Raw genomic sequence first — 19,864 nt, forward strand, 5'->3', positions numbered from 1 at the left:
GTGTGTGTGTGTTTTTTTTGGACCTTGTTGATCCAGAAGACCATCGCGTCCTCCATGTCAAATGGAAGCTCCTTGGAGGCACTGAAGGTAGAGAAGCGCTTGACGGAAGCCACCACTTTCTCAATGCTGATCATCTCCACTGTGTAGGCCATCATCAGGGCGTCGATCATGGGCATGTGAGCACTCTGGAGGAGAAAAGAAAAGAGAAACAAGAGGACAATTCAGTTTCAGTGCAATGCAATTAAGATAAAAGCTGGAGGCAAAGACGCTGAGATCCGCAGTCTAATGCAGGTTTAACCAAACATCATAAAACATTAAGGTGCTCAAAGAGTGGAGCTTCATCTAACCATCTGTGTTTTCTTTGTAATTAAACAAAGCAGTCAACCATTGAACCTTTTTTAAAAACAGTTACATCCACTCATCACAGAGATAGAAATCAGCCACTCGTTTGTCACTGTTAAGTTGTTCCTTCTATCTGTTTATTTGGCGGCTAGTTAACCATCATTTAAAAGGTCACAGTGATGGAAATCTAGTTAGCTTGTGTATCCTAGCTGGATGAATAAATACGATTAATGGAGAAGCTTTATGTCTAATTCAGACCTCCAACGGGACAAACTGGGAGTTTTAAATAATCACGATGCCTTAATCTAGGACTGAATTAACGATTATACTGGGAATATTATAGTTTAATTGATGTCTGTGTTTTAGAGGAAGGACTAAAACTTCTCACATGTGTGGTCATGAATGACAAAGTCTACACTGAACTTCGATTGGATCTATCTCGATTAATCTATTAATCATTTAGTCAAAGACAATTCGGAGAAATGTCAAATCAAATTTTTCCAGAGTGTAAGATTACGTCTTCAAATGTTTTGTACAACCAACTGTTCAAAGCCCCAAAGTATTACATTTATATTCATTTACAACAGAGAAAAACATGAAATCTTCACAAAGGAGAAGTTGGAACCGGAGTATGACTGAAGTGATTACATACAGATGCTAATTCATCTCCTGTCAACCGACTGGAAAAGAAAGTGAAATCTCTCATTTGGCACAACCAACCTCACACCGTCTTCATCCTAAAACAACAGAGGACTAGCGAGGGTATCCCTGCTCCAAGTGGCACAACACCTGGTACAGCCCTGCCAAAATATTCCTCTTTACAACCAGAGTGGAACCATTTATTTCTACGCCTGATTTTATGTATAGTGATTAATATCCTCACTGCGCTGGCTTCCTGTTCATTTTAGACCTTTTGCACCCTCATACCATGAGCCAAGCCCTTAGTTCCTCTACTAAGGGTTTTTAAGTGTACCTCAGACACATTTTAAGACTCAAGGAGACTGTGCTTTCCAGTCAGCAGCCCCAAAGCCAAAAAGTTTCAGGTCCTTGGTTACTGTTGACTCAATAAAAAAACACCTAAAATCCATCTGTTCAGACAGGCTTTTAGGTAGTTTGTGGTATTTCATGTTTTAACTTTGACACCTATGTCTGTATAGGTCATTTAATCTGGTGTGTAAATTTTTATTGATCTCTATTTTGTATGATTGTATTTGATTTTACTTAATTTGAAAGTGAAGCACCTTGTGACTGTTGTCTGTGAAAGCTGATTTATAAATAAAACTTTGACTGCTTGTTTATAGTCCACACAATCAAACCCAATAAATGCAGCACCTGAATCCACTATAAAACAAATAATACACACGTCATTATTTCAGTCGGTGCTTTTTGCAACATTCGGCCCAACTAATCCAATTGGTGATGGAAGTGCACAGAGATTAGCCTCGTTAACATAACGAATGAGAGCTATTCAGAGCTTTCTCCACAGCACGACCTACATGGAAACTGACGACAACAGTGAATATCTACTCCCTGATAAACCCCACACTGTGATGTATAAGACAACGGTAAAGTTTAGATATGAAGAAAGGATAAAAACTATGTATAAAGGAATCTTCTGCCGGGGTCACTGGATTCACTCACACAGTAGTCACTGTTTCACTGAGCTTCAAAAAGGAGTTTCAGTACAGAGACAGAGAGTTTTTTAGCCTGCAGATCTCTGTTCACAGCTGCTCCTGCTCTACTTTCATTTAAAGGATAATTCTGGTTCATTACAACGTGGACATTTCATAAATCTGACCATCTGATCATTTCCATTGTTATTGCACCGCTGAGATCTGCGAAACTCAACAACATTGCTAAAAACCAGATGGGGCAAGAAACTTGATCATTTTAAAACAAAGTAAAAGTTTAGCCGTAATATTAGAAATGGCTTTATTGGTGAGGTTAAACTAAATGTGAGTGAAGTGGAAATATTTGCAATAATCCGCCCGCTGCTGCACTGTGTTCACAACCAACACAGCAAGTTGAATCAAGATGTCAATCAATAAACAGTGACAGATGTTTACAAATGATAGTTTCAGTAATTACTTTACCATTTCTCTTCATTCTCTAAATACTGTAAGCTTGATTGAAACCTGGATGGATGTCTGAATATGTTTCTTGTTCTGTCAGAAGTCTACGGAGGAACTAACTAATCTGTACCGGCAAATGATAATTACAATGTGTATCATAATCCACAGAAAAGATCCAGATGATATGAAACCAAAATTATACCAACAATGATTATTTTACTTCAACTGCTTCTCTCATGAAGGATTAAGTAAAAATGGATTACAATTTATGAGATAAAATGTTTTTTATGTACTGATATAGAAAACATGTTCAGTTAAATCATGCAGAAGACTCACAAAACCCAGCAACATGCATCAACTTAAAAAAGGTGCACTTAACGGAGCACCTACATGTCGATAGTAGAACTCAATAAATAGACAACAGGGCAAATATAACAGCGTGATATGCTGTTCGATCTTTTGTTCTCCTCCAACACTCTCACTCTGCCCTTCAGCAGCACAGTGGGGAACCCCATGGGGAGTAGGGGCTGCTGCGTGCCTTGAGCTATGTGTGTGCATTCACACTCACAGTCTCACAGTCTCTCACATATACACACACACACACACACACACACACACACACACACTCACACACTCACACACACACACACAAACAAAGGTTTAAGTGGTCCTAGAGGACGGCTAGATTCTTGAGGTTTTACAAGCCTCAGCTGTTGCCTCAACAAAAGTCAGACGAGGTGCAGAGGAACTGTCTGCAGGTATAGGATCCGTTTCATTCAAACAAACACAGACACACATACACACACACACGGGAGGTAGGAAAATGCCGGTTTCTATGGAAACGCCCTGTGAAGTTAGCAAACTGGGATGTAAGGGAGGGGGATTCCAGCAGTCTATCAGAGATAAGCGCTGTCCTGCCCAGGATTTTCCATCCCTTCACCAGGCTTTGTGTCTGGATGCTTACACGCAGGCCTGTGTGGATTATTTTGTCAGGCCACTACCAGGAAATGCAGACGCACTTCCCAGCAGCCCGCAGAGAGAGGAGGGCTGCTCCTTCACCATCGCTGGTTTCCATGGCAACAAAAGGGTAGGAAGATGGCTGAGAGCACAGCGAGCCGGTTTGGTGTTCACTCTATCCTGCGTGAAGTGCACTTTGTGAACATGTGAGACGTCAGAGCTCGTTGCGACAGAGGAAGGAGGGACTCTGTGCTTCACTCACTGATTCCTGAGATGACCTGCAGCATGTGAGTTACACACCGAGGCCTGTTCAAGATCTGATGTGTACAAACATGGTCAACATAAAACTCATATAACGACTACAGAAGAGATCTACAGAGTCACGCGCTCAGTTTCTGGCATAAACAGATATGTTTTATACTAACATTTTTTATCTAGGATCAACATTTATCTTAGAAACTAATGAGTCCACTGGGGCAGCTCAGTTGAATAAGAGGCATTAAAACTGGGCTATGAGGACAAAAGGGGAACATTTTTCAAGTGCCAACATTCAGCAAATGCTCTTAACGGATCAAAAATGTAGGTGAGAAAAATATCACACACAATAAAATCCATTCTTAGAAGTATTAGCGCAAGAATAACCCTCTTAACTGATGCCCCTGATTAAACTGCATGCTCTGAGTCAGCTCAGGCCTCGTTTGTTTGTGAAATAATAAAGTAAAATAAAATAGATAGAACTATAGATAGACTATCAAAATAAAAGTAATAAACAGAGTTAGTTTCCCAGCTGGAAACTACAGCAGAGTGGATGCTTATTGACAGCAGAGTTGAAAGCAACGTCCTCTGATTTAAGGACTCACAGGCACAGAAGATAATCCTGCTAATACAGCTTTTCCTTTTTTTTAATGACTTCAGTGTTTCCTTTTTCTCATTCATTCAGCTAGATTTTTTTTTAACTATTTCATCATAATGCAATCCTGCTGCAGCTCAGTAAATCAGTAATTGTGTTGCAGCCATAATGTAAAAAAAAAAAAAAAAAAAAAAAAACACTGATTCATCACCAATGAGCTGTGACCCTTAAACTTGTGTTACCCTTAACAAATGTCAGAGATATCGTCATGAACGCCAACTTTTAAAACGGAGAAAGAAAAACTAAAGTCTGGCCAAAAACATACTAAAAACACTGTTGCCATAGCGCGATAACAAACACAGCACAAACAGTCCTCTCTCCTGCACGGCACGACTAGCATGAGTAACAGTCAAATCCCAGCTCTGTATTTGAATAAAAAAATTATAAAAAGGGTGCAGCCAAATCATCCGAGGGACTGTACCGCTCAGTTCAGCAGCAAATCATATCAGACAAATCTCACACACACACACACACACACACACACACACACACACACACACACACACAATGAATAATCTCAAAAATGCAAATAACTGAAACTGCACATCGATTCACAATATTTTTAAGGTTACTCTAAATTGGGATTAAGCTTTCTCAGTGTCTTTTAACGCCTGTGGCTGAGGCTGATTGCATTGCTGGATAAGCATTAAAACAATAGTCGCTTCCTCTAATTTCACTGTGGTACGATAATACATCAGGAGCAGGAAGAGCTGAGGATGTTACAGGTAACGTGCAAAGTTTTTATAGCTTCTGGCCTGGTTTCCTTCTTCTCCGACGGGCAATCTGTGCTACAAACCGATATTGGCCTATCACAGACATATCAGCATCAGCGTGTATGTTGCCTGATATGCGCCGATATATATATATTTATTTTAAGTCATATAAAAGGCAATTTATAATTATTATTAGAGCTGGGTATCATTTAAAATATTACAAATACCAGTACCAATCCAAGTACCCTCTCAGTTGAGTACTTCATTCGATACCCATCATGTGATTAGTATAAAATAACCACTCCTCCACATATAAATGATTTCTACACAATTTGGTCTTCAAATTTTTCATATGTATTAAATACAAAATGCTCAAAATCTGCATATATCAGTCATATTTTCTAGCTCTGATTGCAAAAAAGGATCAATTGCAGGAATCGCTTGACAGTAAACGTTTCAATGCTACTTGGTATAAAGTATCAAGTACCGATACCCAGCCTTCGTTATAATTATGAAATTGCCTGTGAAGTTTACTGTTCATATTGGGTACCCAGTATGGTCAGTGGATCATGTTATTGTGTCAGACATGTTCCGGCGCCGGATTTTCTAAGCTTACTGGAGAATGATGACACATTGGGTAAAAATACTTGGCAGGGCATCAGATGCCTAGGTCATATTCTGTTCAGGTTACCTCTTGGGAAATACCTGAAATGCCAGCACTACTATATAAGCTTTTCACTTTCGGTCGCCTATTGTCACTTGTCTCATGCATGAAGCCAGTTAATTTGAGCTCATATTAAACGTACATGAAGAAGAAGAAGAACTCCCAATTTGCCTCATTCTTGCATCTTCAAGATCATCACAGAAACAGTTACTGTCAATGTTAGTAACAGCCTCAATAATCCAGCATCGGTCAGGGCCTACTATATTTTGTAAAACCTGCTGCAACACTGTGGGCTGCCTGGTGCTGAATGTATAAACTAATCAGTATTAGTCACTTTTAATTTCACTATGAGCAACAGCTTAAATTGAAAATTGTCTATTAGCGCAAATAAGATGCCAAAAAAAAAGAATAACCTCATCTACATAATAATAATAACAACCATCTTAATCACATCATATCCTAATCATCTACTCACCATCTTGATGGGCATGCAGGCCAGGTCTCCCTCTGTGATAGGCGTGTCGTCACTCTCCAGGACGTAGATGCCCTTCCTGGACAGAGCCTGGATGACGGACAGGTGGGACTGAAGAGAGGCTGCCTGCTCCGTCTTCAGGATGAGGGTGCAGACACGGCAGTAGAGCTCGCAGGACAGCAGCAGGCGGATGACAGGTGGCTTGATGTGTTCCTGGTCGTACTGGTCTGTGTAGAACGGGTCCCTTAGGTCCTCTGGGATGTGGTCTGCAATGGAGAGAGAGAGAGGGAGGGGGGGTTAGGTGAGTTGTAGGGGTTTAACAATATATCGGGGACATCGATCATTAAAACCGCACTTTTACTTCAAAATTCCCCTGGCACGTCTGTCTCCACCTGAGCGCACACACCTCCAAACAAAAAAGGCCAGCGACGCCATGGTAACAGCCAGAAAAAAAAGTTATCCTAAGCAGGTTTTTCTCACAAAAACTAAAAACCACAACTCTAAAAAAGTGACCAGTTTCTTTGTTGCTGCTGCAGCAACATGTCCGTAGCCGTATTATATAGGCTAGTCTATCATCAGATGCTTCAGATATTACATACTAGAAACTCGGCCACACAGTAACACCTGAATTGTGCTGCTGCTTTTCTTTTATCGTGTCGTTCTTTCCTCCGCAGCACAGTAGACACTGCAGCTTTAAAAGAGAAGCAAAAATACTGCTTCAATGTATAATTTAGTGACTTAATGTTCTTTCCGTTTTTTTTATAGGGTGTGAAAAAATTGTGTGGTAGACGCGCACATCCGCAGCTCCCAATGCAGGTGGATCCCAGTCTACCTGCATTGGGAGCTGCAGTGTGCAGACTTTTTTCTCGCTTTTACAGATTTTGTTATTGGGTCCAGCTCCTGCTTTCTTACTTTGGATTTGTTTATCTACCACTCATTTTTTTCTTTTATAGGATGCGAAAATTTTAAATGTCAAATGGCTTTAAGTTTGTGACCAGGATAGAAGACAGGTATGAGTTTATGGTAAGACAATGCAGCGCTGTATGAAGCAGGAGAATGACGCTGCCTCAGTGGGCTATAAGTCAGCACCCTTGACCTTTGACATCTCCCGTATCTGGCCCATACCTGTGTCAGCCTGAACTCCTGCCATGGTATGCAACAAAGCACTGCACTGTCTGCGTAATATTTGCTGTGTAACAGCTTCAGTTTACTCGGAGCAAACATTTGCAATTACAAGTCGCAGCTTATTGCCTCGGGACGTCGTACGTTAGGACACAGATCCGTGCTAAGCAGAGCGATCAGTGAGAACAGGCTTCTCACAGGAAGGATGAGGAGTAGTCAGCCAGTGGGAAAAAGTAGTCATTAAGAGGGAGTCTGGGTGGGAGTGGGGGGGGGGGGGGGGGGGGTTGGGGTCTGGCGATCTGGGGGTCTGGTCTGTCTTCATTTTCATCTAACTGTCATCCTGAGTGTGAGGCTAAGACACAGCCTACATTTTCCTCATATGGACACAAGTCTGTCTTGTTGTGGTTCCCTCTTTTCTCTCTCTGTTGTTTCATAAAATATAGTTAATTCATTTGTTTCATTCTTTAAGCCATAAACGTCTGTGTGGCGTATACGGAAAATGCAGGGCTTTCAGTGGGCTTTTTAATACTTACTGCACAATCAAGTCAAGTTGCTGCCATCCGTGTCTTGTTTAATGAGGATTTCTGTGCAATCAATGCAATTCTTAATGTGTTTTCTCATCAATTATTTTTCTAATATTTGTCAAACACTGGAGTCGACTCTCCACTCTCTGATAGGCAGGACGCGACCTCTCAGCTGAACACGTGCACACAAACACACACACAGACACACACAGGCACATCGATAGAGCATGTGAGGGGGCAGGACTGATACAGACAGAAGGGCACGTTTCTCATCTCTCGTCATGCTCACATTGTTTTGAAGCTCGTGTTTGTAAATGTAGATGAAGAGCAAAACTATTTTATCAGAATCAAAGTAACCGGCTGCACTTAGATGAGTAGTTTAAGTGCAGTAGGAAAGCTCCGATCTCAGCGGGTGACACATTTAAACATTACTGGAGCTACAAAAAAATGAAAGAAAACAAGAGATTCTGTTGCTCTGGATGTGAAGTCACTCTCTTTAAAAAAAAAAAAAAAAAAATCAGAGCCATATAAGGGCACTGAGGACAGCTCTTGACTTGAGGCATGCTCTATATTACAAGGTAAACCACACACACTGAAACTTCAAATAGGTCTAGAACGACGCACAAAACCTGTTTGAAATCCTCCATTTTTTTACAGACATGTGCAGGCAGAGAAATAACCTTGTTCTATTAAATCTATTTTGTACTATGCCTGAGCTCCAGCAACACAGCGTAAGCCTTCTCTCTTTCTGTCTCTGTCTCTCTCCCTCCCTCTGTGTGTGTGTGTGTGTGTGTGTGCGTGTTCTTAATGTCTGCTCTCTGCTCTGACTGATGGGATAAAGGGAGTCACTCGTCAGCAATCTCCTGTTCACGAAAACAGAAAGGCAGGCAGCTTCTTCCATCGAACACACCACTGTAAAGATCACCATTACTACATCTAATATATCCGATGCTGAAGAATAATGGAGAATACAGCCTGAGACAAATCATTATGTTGCATTATTCTGGACAAGAGTGTATGACTTTCTGTCACATTAATTGGGGAAAACATTAAATAATGACTTTCCTATTGTGTCATTTAGTGTCAGTTTTTTGGACATATTTGTGGCTTTCATTCATCATATCACATTTTGGTGTGAAGTTGTGATTAGAGCTGGAACAACTTGTCAATTCACATAAAATTAAATGGTGATTCATTATTTAAATACTTTTTAAAAGCATGAATACCACAAATTATCCAGTTCCAGCCTCTAAAAAATGTGAATATTTGCTGCTTACTTTCTGCAATGGTAGATTAAACCATCTTTGGTTTGAAGATGTCAAATTAGATGAAAAATGTGTTCAAAGTTTATTCTTCAGACTAGCTGTTTATTTGCTGTAATTATTAATCCAGTTTAAATGATAGGTTTAGTCATGATTTTCTAGTTTTAAACACATTTTTTCCTCTTTTTGTGTGTGTTTCCTCCTAATATAAAGTGTTGCTTTTCTCTCTCTCTCCTGACATTGGCTTTGTTTTTGTGTCTGCTCCCCTGCCTGTGCACAGTTCACGTGGCTTATCACACTGTTGTCATTAGCTGATGCAATGTGGGAAACAATAAGGAGCCTTGGTTTAATCCATCAAATCTCCCTGCTATTATAAATATGAAGATATATGAGAGTATAAGATTACATTAAAAAGGTATTAATTGGAAAAGCGATAATCCTCACATCCTGTATACTTTTTATTATTCGACATGCATTATAACAACAACACAGACCTGATGCTAATGTGCTGTCTGCCGCCGTACACATGATGCTAATAAGACGGTCATTGTACTGAAGCATTAATCTATTATGCATAACATCCAGTAGTGCGGGTCATTCCTGGAGAGCGACGTCTGAGTATATAAACACGCTGGAACAGTGGGAGTCATTGTGTATGAAAACAAAAAGGGGGTCTAGCCAGGGCAAGTCTTCACGTTTGACTTCATTCCACAGACACTGATGTTGTGTGGCAGCTGCCCTCCCAACACCACCCCACCCCCCCCCTACCAACACCACCCTCCTGCCACCAGGACATTTTCACTAACTGGGATGGGGTGGAGCATGAGAATGAAGATGAGCTTCGGAGCAGAGTCAGCCGACCATGATCAGCGCACTAGCAAGTGAGTGAGGATTCTCGTTGCAATAACCCTGCAAACCGTGGCAGGTGCTCGCTCTCACCAGTGTTGTGTCTGGCTGGCAGTCGCTCGGGCTGCGAGCAGCTGTGGCCCACACAGAGGGCGGAGAGACGGCAAGTGCATGTACACAAACACAGACGCTACACGCATGATTAAAATACTCGACATGGAAACGAGGGTGATGAGTACACACCAGATGCACCTGAACACCTGAACCCGTCACAACCCCCACATCATGGGGTGGCAGCGTTTATATATAGTGGCCTGTCACAGATATATCAGTATCAGTGTCTGATATGCTCCAATACATATATATGTTTTAAGTTATAAAGGCAGCACTTTATGTATATTTGATCCTTTTTCTTAATTCAAGTTTAACATACAGTATATGTTTCGAGTGAAGTTTACAGTTCAGTGTCGTTCTATATAATTACAGCTTACTGTTAAACTTGAAAATATCATGCCCTCCATTGCATATCTTTGTCACAAGTGTTTATTAACCACATTTGAGGAATTACTGCAAAACATGTAATATAGATATTCTAGTGTATATGTTGTCTGATTTTTTACTCCCTATTATCAGCGTCAACCCCAAAAATCCTGTATTAGTCAGGCCCTTGTTTCTATATGTTGAACTACATCACTGAGACTGTTTGCGTGACTCTGCTTGCGTCTGTCGCTCATTACAAGCAAGCAACTGTGTAGCATTAGCAACATAGCAGACACCATATGAGCCATAGGGTGGAAAGCGAAATGGGCCAAATACATTGAGCTCCCATGGGCGGAAAATAATTGCATGTGCACCTGGGAGTTGTCGTCCTCTGGGCTGCCGAAGCTTTAAGGGGGGGGGGGGGGTACTGTGTGCTTTCTGAACAGCATCTCCACCCGAGTTCATCTGAGGTGTATCGTTTCTGTTTGTACAGAGAGAAACCGTTCTTATGCTCCATCTTTCAGTCTGCTTCATTAGCCGGGGCCTGTGATGACAGTGAACTGAGCAAGCCAATATCATTATGCCAGTCAGCCTCAATGTGAACTCAGAGACTGTATTTGAGTCTAAGTAATGAACCACAGAGACCGGGTTTTTATAATAAAACACTGGAGGAAAAAACAAAAACAGACAATTGCTTTTTTTTCAGCCATAACCTGGATTGTCATTAAAACTCTGATTTTACTGCCATTTGTTAAATCCTTCAGTGACATTAGGAAATCTGTGTAATGACCACAGACATGTAAAAGGGACCGCAGAACACAAAGGAAAGCTTGAACTGAACTCTGAGTGTAATGAAAGATGATATGGTCAGAGACACTGATGCAACTGACATGCAAAACAGTGACTGACTGGATGTGTGCATCAGATAGCAGAAGTGAACACTGACTAAGCTTTACCGCCACGATAAGGAGACACCCTGTCGCACATTAAAAAAAAAAAAAAAAGTAAACAGCCGCCTTGCAGTAAAAACAATGGCGGTATGTGGTCGTGTTAATCCTACTACGTGTCTTTTTTGACCGCTGATCATTACGACACCTGCCAACCACTCAGAGATGTTCTCTGTTGCCATGTGGGAGTTTAGAGGTTAAAAATTTATAATGTGAGAGAATGCTCTTAGGAGGAAAATTAGGCCAGCATACTCATACATGACAGCAATGGGGATTTTTTCTTTCATGACCAATAGAAAGAAAAGCTGAACTGAACTTATTCCCAAAATAGGGGTGAACATGTTAACCCTTACATACTGTTCAGGGTCAAATTCTGCTGTAAAAACACCCTGTTAACACATATTTCTTTTAGCTGAACTTTCCCCTAATGTGAACCACGGTTACATAAACGGAAATAAAATGTTTGTTTGTTTTTTCACATTATTATATATGCAAATGTATAAGTTTTACCTATTAAACATGTTTTATTCCTCATATTCTATGAAACAATAAAATAGTGATTGCGAGTGTCTCTTTTTCAATAACATTTATCAATCAGAAGAATTGATTGAATATTTATTAATGACTGATGGGGAATTTGTGAATGTGAATTGGTGTAGAGGCTAATAATGAGTCAGAATATGATCAGTATGTTCTTCCTTAACAATGTATAAAGTACACCTCACATCTTTCCATTATAAAACTATGTTAACCACTAACCTGACCCATGTTTGACACAAAAATCACAATTTCAGCAGGAATTTAAGTCAATCTATCGCATTTTACGGCAACTCTGCTGTCGGGAGTAACGAACTGCGTCAATTGCAGAAACAGTTGGATGGAACCCCCAGTTGAAATTCACCCAGGCCAATGCGGCGAGGGGTGGCTGTCAATTCACAATGCTGTGTCAGTGGTGTGTAGATCACTGAAAGCCCTGAGAGATGTCCTGGAGCACATGGCTGCCTCCGACTCTCTGGACCCTTTGCTGAGAGCTGTCAGACAGTTCAGCTCTGTGGCCTTCTGTCACACGATGAAGGACGTATTTATGCATGTGCTCCTTCTCTCCCTCTCACTTCAAAAAGAGAAGATCTGGACTCCTCAGCAGCCCACCAGATAGTTGAAGTTACCAAAGAGGCCCTGAGAGAGATAATAGTGCATCCAGGCCCTGGAGAAGAGAAGCTCTCTTCATGGTTACAAGTTTTAAAGAGATTTTTGACTTCAACCCTAAAATCAGCCTCTGATGACATAAAGAGCAGGTACGTAGGATCCTTGATAGATGAAATTGACATAAGCTATATCCTGTCATGGTTCACTGTTTTGGAGCCAATAAGAGACATGATATTAAAACAGTTCTGAGAATTCCTTCGGACACATTTCTCATGTAATATAAGTGCAGAAGAAGCTCGGTAAGTGTTCACTGAAGCAAGTCATGGTTTCCAGTGACTCGTATATGCTTCTTGTTCCTCTCAACAGTTTGCCGAGCCTGTCTTACATAAACGTAGTGGTGTATTCACTGAAATGGAAAAAACTCGTTAAGATCGCTTTGGTCACAACTCCAAGTGTGACATGTTAAATGTGGATTTAGAATTAAAACTAAATTCACTGAGTAATACAAATCTCACCAATCTGATGCTCCTTGAAGAGTTTGACCCTGAGAGCTGTTTGATTTTAACACAGCTGGCATCAAATGGAAAAAAGATGAAGTGAATGTGACAGAGGACAGAGAATGAATATGGAGATTAGAGAGCAAGAGAGAGAAAAGAGGGAACCACCAAAAGATAGATATAAGGATGCAGCTCAAATAGAGAAGGAGTAACTATTAGCAACTATTATTTCTGTGTTCACATTACTGCTTCCACCCACATTACTGTGCAAGATTTCTGATGTTTTATTCTATTGTATTCTTCCTTTTCCTTTCTTAAACATTTCTGTGTTATTTATCCTACAGCTTTGGCAACACTGTATTCAAACAGTCAGGCTAATAAAGCTCTTTGAAACTGAAGTTGACTAAGACACAACCAACTAGCACCAAATACAGGTAGATTTTCCATTTGGTGAGTAAATCTTGGAAAGCTATCTGCCACACTGGCTGGTAAATTAATGTACCAAAATTGTCATGTAATAAAATACCTGACTCAGAAGAAATTACTCATGTTTGTCCCTGTGTGGACACACTGTATAGAGACAACTCCCCACCCCCACTGATTCATAGTATATCTAATCTTAAAAACATGCCAGCACTGTGCTGACTGATGACAATATGAAGGACAGGAGTCTCAGTTACTACAAGACACATGACTGGTTTTAACTGGTCTCACTATTTCACCGTTATAAAATTAACTGGAGCTCCAAATTATGGTTATCATGCTGGCAGAGGAGACACAAGAAAACGCACCCACATTTGACAGTTAATTGCCGTTAATGGCCCACCTCTGATAAGAGCTGTGAGGTTCTCAGCAAACTCACAACATGAGTCCAATCACCACTTGTTCCAGCACTGTTATGAAGCCAAATAAGCCGTTTTCTCCCCCATGTGGTACGGCTCAACTCGACTATCTGCCATTTTTTGGTATTTTATCAGGTGAAAGGTGCGGATATCACCTGCTACTTTTTTCTATATCACCTCCAGCAGGGTTTAAAGCAAGCTGAGCTGATGCTAAAAGGTGACAAACACTGCAGACCACTGATTGGTCAGTCATTTCTCTCGTTCACTGCTTTCTGACGCTCCCTCTCCTCACTAGACCACCACCATGCCATTTCTCTCTTGTACACTCCGCAGCTAAAAAATTAAAAGTACACAGCGTTCACACACGAGGAAAAAAACAACACAGACTTGTCCTGTTATTTCTATTTACTTGTGCATTAGTTGGATTAAATCAATGAATGAAAAGAATAAATGCAGCATTGAAACAGACTAAGAGCATCGGGTACAAAAGTTGTGTGTGTTTGACTAATCAGCGACAGTCAGCCCTGTATACCCCACCCCCACTGAGGGGGGTCCTCTCTGCAGAGGAAAACTAAACCCAGAGAAGAAAAGCAAGTAGAGTCGAGTAGAGTGAAGTGGAAACACCGCAATAGGCTGTGTTCATACTACAGGCTTTAATGCTCAATTCTGATGTTTTAGTCTTACCTAATGTTTTTGTGGTGATGGTTTATATTCATATAAGTGACAGTGTTAAGGTCCTAAACCGCCGCGCATGCTTTCAAGAATAAAAACAATAATGTCATCTGTGTGAAAGTCGAATCATAAACATGGATGACATGAATGTGCTAGCATACATGTCCACAATTATTTGTTGATTATTTGTCCAACAAACACTGTTGCTCTCCTCCCTGTTTGTTTCTACTGCGCTGTGAGGTGCCGACACTGAATGATGACAACAAAAAGACAACAGGCGCAAAGAGATGTGAGATGTTAAAACAAAATCATTAATTCCTATCTGACTGTTGTGACAGAGCGGTCACATAGCGAGAGTTCAGATATGTATCAGATCTAGGACAACATGTGCAAGCTGCCCAAAATCAGATTTGGCTTGTTTACACCTCCATGAAAAAAACAAACATCAGATTTGAACCACGTCAGCCTGTATTGTGAATGTAGTCACAGATAAGACGAGCTACACTGTCTGCATTTACAGCAGTTTGACAAATCTCAGTTAGAGACACAATCATGACAAAACACTGGAGCGTTAAACTTAAACAGGTTTATAGTATTTTGCCCTTCCTGTTTAGATCACTCAGGTCAGCTGCACTAGTTTTGGCTGCGTACCTTACAAGTAGGGCTGGGTGTTGGTACTCCATACCTTTAAAGGTATCAACCAAAATAAAACGATACCTAGTAACATCAAAACATCTCCTGTCAAACGATACCTACAATCGCTCCTTTTTGCACCGAAAGCTTGAAAATATGACTATTTGAATAAACTTGCTCACAGCCAATCAAATACAAGTGTTCTCTGATTTAAAGCAACATGTGATTGGCCCAAAAAGCTGTGGGCAGTGATCTACAGCCCTGCTCCTGGAGAGCTACTGCCCTGCATGTTCATCTCCTCACTCTAACACACCTGATTCTAAGTAATGAGCTCGTTATCAAGCAGCTGAAGCTCGTCAAGGGGTTTGATAATGAGTTAATTATTACAATCAGGTGTGTTAGAGAGGGGAGATACCTAAAACATGCATGGCAGTAGCTCTCCAGGAGCAGGATTAGAGACCACTGCTCTAAAGTATGGCTACATTACATGCATGTTACACCAGATAAAAGCAAGTACACAAAATGTATAATGGGTGTACTGTATAATGAAGTACTCAATTGGTATCAGTATCACTTTAAAAAGTACTTGGATTGGTACTGGTATCGTAGTTTTTAATACCCAGCCCTACTTACAAGTTTAGTTTTTTGCTAGGTGTACCTCTACCAAAACTCAGATTTATATTACATTCAACTGCACATAACAAAACTCCACAAACCAAATGATTGTTTGTTATTTTTATCTGGTAGTATCTGTCATTATCTCACCACTGACCCGCTAAGTTGCTCACAGTACTGGTGAAGACTGTCCTGCATCACAGATACAACGAGTACAGACACAAAGGCTCTGTGTAAAGAAAGTGGACTCAGCATATCAACTACTCAATAAAAAATGAGCAGTGATGGTGCTGGGATTTTGTAGTTTTTTTTAAGGTTTCTGGTTTTATAGTCACAACAGAACTAATCCATCAGGGCAATCCTAAAATTCATACAAACTCCTCTCAGTGCTGAAATCCATTCAACTCTTCTACTGTATCAACCGCAGACAAGAAAATCTATCCTTGAGGCCCACTTACTAATGCTGATACCATCTTAACAGGGAGTGTGAGTGACTGGCAGCACAGATCAGTATTTTCCATGCTCTGAGCACAGTCTAGCAAATAAAGCCTAATCCTTGGTGCTTGTCACTCTGCCTGATTTGGGTTCAATCTCACTGGCCACCCTACAAGAATGGGAGGATGTGGTTAGTCACTGAGGGGAGCCTCCAGTTGCCAAGTGTCAAGGAGGAATTAGTGTTGGCTCAAGAGCACACATACACAAATATTTCTTTCTCCTCGGGCTCTCGCTGTCAATGTGTCACCACTGAAGCTCTACAAATTTGGCTGAATTTTGACAAGAGTAAACACATTGTTCCAACAACAACATCTGAAATACCTATGAGAAAAACAGGAAAATATGCCACAGATTGGAGGTTCGTAGTGAATGTGCCACCTTAAATCTGTAGGTGTTTAGATATTATTTACAGTGAAGTTATGCAGTTCACTGGCGATTAAAAAAAAAAAGAAACTTCACATCTGAGTAGCAGGTATGCAAATTAAAATCACTTACCGATGCCATAGGCTTTGGCAAACAGCCACCGCAGGTTGGCCGCTATCTTTGCTCTGGCGGAGTCGTACATCTCCAACGGTACGACGTCCATTGTACCTTCAGCGACCCCGGACATATCCACTTTCCTCCTGGTACTGTCCCCGCCAGCACACAAATCAACATCCATCCTTTAAAAATAAAATAAAATACAAAACAAATATTGCAGTCAGAGTTCTACTGGACACACTGCTGAGCAAAGAGGAAACAGCCAAATAACAGGACATTATCATGCACAATCTGCCAAGTTGCATTTCCGAAACCTTGGCATGGCTTGTGAGTGGCTTAGAGTGATTTTTTTTCCAATACATATTTTATTAAAATCCTCATCTGGTGTTTGTTGATTATTGAGGAAAATACTGTTTTGGGTGCTGCTCCTATAATGCTCATCTTAGGGGTCAATTATGCTTAGATCGGGCGGTTGAGACATGAGCACCAAAGTGGCATCCCTGCAGGCATGATCACATTCATTATGTCAAACGCTTGATGACAGTGTGGAGTCAGAGTCTGTGTTTTATCTGGTATTGAAATGATGTACTAGTCTAGCACCACAGAGTAAAAGATATCTCGTGCATAACTTTTTCCTACTTCCCACTAATCATTATGTTAGCTGCTCGAGCCAAAATCACGGGCAGACATTTTTAACACCCGAGGAATCTTATGGATAGTTGATCAACACTGATATACAGACTCAGATCCTGCAGAAATGTGCTTGCAGTTACAACTACAGGCGGTTGTTCATTTGGTGTCAGGGACCAAAACTCTTCTGTTGAAATCTGTTTTGCTACCTCAGTAACTTCCAAAAACAATTTATTATAAATTTGGGTTAGGGTTAGGGGGTTGCATTTGAGTATGAAGTGGAGGTTTTTTCTGTTATGCACCTTGTATTCATTTATTTTGATTAACATGTTCTATGCACTGCCTCAATCATTTATATTATGTTGTTTAGATAGGTTTTTTAATCAATTCTCATGTGAAGCTTTCTAACTTTGCTTTTTAAAAGTGCTTAATAAATAAAAGGTTTTTAGGATTTCTTTTGTATGCTCCAGACTGTACCAACATCAAACTCAGGACACTTTCACTTTCAACCCTAAGCAGCTTTATTGCTGTCTCATTTCCATCCCATTGTAAACACACTTTCATCTTCACTGGACTGTCTTCCTGAACATCTTTAACACCTACACAGTGTGGGACATGTCGTGCAGAGCATTTTACTGACACAAATTTTCAACCAGATTCAGAGGTCCTTTCTGTTGGCACTGATTACCAGTTCATATTAGAAACTCCACCAGTCAAAAACAACATTAGCCATACTCTTTTTGTCTGGATCCATGAACCAATGCAGCATCATAACTACTGTCACTATCATACTGTCACTATCATATCATAGATAAATTGTCACCTTTCTTGTAACACCTTAGTTTTTTATGCTTTAGTTTAACTTTTGTATGCATTTGTCTGTATTTCTTTATTCTAGTTTTTATATTGCATGTCTCACCATAGGAGGGCCACCCGACAAGCCCTTTAAGGGGTTTATTGTCTCTTTCTGCACATTTCTCCTTTGTTAGTTATTGTTCTCTTTTCTTAATCTCAAAACAATTCTACATGTTACTTTTTTGTATTTTGTTTAATGTGCAATAAATAAAACAAATTATATGATGGCAATTTAACGTTAAAGGACAAACAAGTGCATGCACCTGTTTACACACATTATAAGTGTAGTTAAAGTCAGAGTGTATCACCTGTGTTTAACCAGAAAGACACCCATCCTTTGTAATGTTAATGATAAATTACCTGTAGCATTAACTCGACATTACCACCTCACCATTATGTTACAATGAACGGCCCCAAACGCCTGCTACTGTAATTTACTAATTCACTACATTAGCTATAATTACACCGTCTGTATGCTGCTGATGTTGTGTGATAATCTCATCCAACCAGGCAATTACCCTCTAGTTAACAGGATGCAACATTTGCCTAGCACTGGTTTAGCAAAGCGGCCATTCATGCAAATGTGCAGCGGCTAGCGGTTAGCTGCTAGTATGTCTGTGTGTGTACTGCATTCATCGGCCCCATGAATGACGTTAGCTAGCTTAGCAAGACATTACCTTGAAAGGTGTGGTGTATTTCCAAGTCACCGTCAGTGGTGTGGGGTGGGGGGTATACAGTTTAACCAAGGACCTGCCTCGCTTTACAGTGGCTTGCTGTGTGGTGGGAAATAACGTTACAGCAGCAGCAGCGACGCATCATAGCCCCAGCTAATAGATGCTAGCAGGGGAGTCGGCGGGGTCTCTGAACGGTCTCCTCCCAGCAACAAGAGCCGATCCGCGGCCTGCGTGGCAACAGCTCCACGGTAGACACTTCCAGTTGAGACAAAAAAAACCAAAACAAAAAACAACAAATAGAAAAAAAGAGAGGGCTTTCCAAAGAAGAAACGAGACGTAAAGAGGCTCTTCTTATCAATAATCTCGCCTCATGTTAGACACACAGCTCATATTCACAGCGGTGTGTTCGCGCTCTGCCCAAAGAAACGTAATTACCGTTCCCAGTCTGCCAGGAGGAAAACACTGCGCATGCGTGATTACTTTCCAGACTGTTATTGGTAATGCGTGTGATTATGATCAGATTCACTCTCACTGGTGGAGGGTGACCAAGTGCATATGGACCAGTACTGTACTTTTACTTTGAGTATTCCCATTAGTTTTTATGCTACTTTATACTTCCATTGCACTACATTTGAAAGGGAAATATTGTACTTTCTACTTTTTATACAGTACCAGTCAAAAGTTTGAACACACTATAATTGCTCTTTAAGGTATTTTTTATAGTTTTTTCTCATATCACTATCTTTTTGAGCTGCTGGAGCAATGCATCTTTAGCAGCTACAACAGTAACATGCTGCTCCAACACTGATGCTTCACTATTAATAATCTAATGATGTCACAAATCATAATATAACAGTCAGAGGGACCAAACCACTACTTTTACTGTAATACTTTAACTACATTTTGCTGCTAATACTACTCATGCGGGACTTTTACTTGTAATAGAGTAATTTTACCTAAGTAAAGGATGTGAATATTTATTTTACCTTGGAAATTCACACAGGCAGGTTATTC

At 40.5% G+C, this 19,864-nt stretch overlaps 1 protein-coding gene across 1 annotated transcript in view; it reads right to left on the reverse strand.

Moving 5' to 3' along the window:
- Window positions 1-19,217, reverse strand: part of camsap1b (calmodulin regulated spectrin-associated protein 1b) — a 32,330-nt gene extending 13,113 nt beyond the window's left edge. Inside the window, exons 1-4 of the mRNA XM_053325428.1 lie at window positions 18,854-19,217; window positions 16,707-16,873; window positions 6,134-6,396; window positions 24-185 (exon numbers count right to left, since the gene is read on the reverse strand). Coding sequence (XP_053181403.1) covers window positions 24-185; window positions 6,134-6,396; window positions 16,707-16,872 — 591 coding nt within the window. The 5' untranslated portion in view covers window position 16,873; window positions 18,854-19,217. The remainder of the gene's footprint in view (window positions 1-23; window positions 186-6,133; window positions 6,397-16,706; window positions 16,874-18,853) is intronic.
- Window positions 19,218-19,864: the final 647 nt, after the last annotated feature.

Source organism: Scomber japonicus, chromosome 9 (genome assembly GCF_027409825.1).
Source record: "Scomber japonicus isolate fScoJap1 chromosome 9, fScoJap1.pri, whole genome shotgun sequence".
Taxonomy (NCBI): domain Eukaryota; kingdom Metazoa; phylum Chordata; class Actinopteri; order Scombriformes; family Scombridae; genus Scomber; species Scomber japonicus.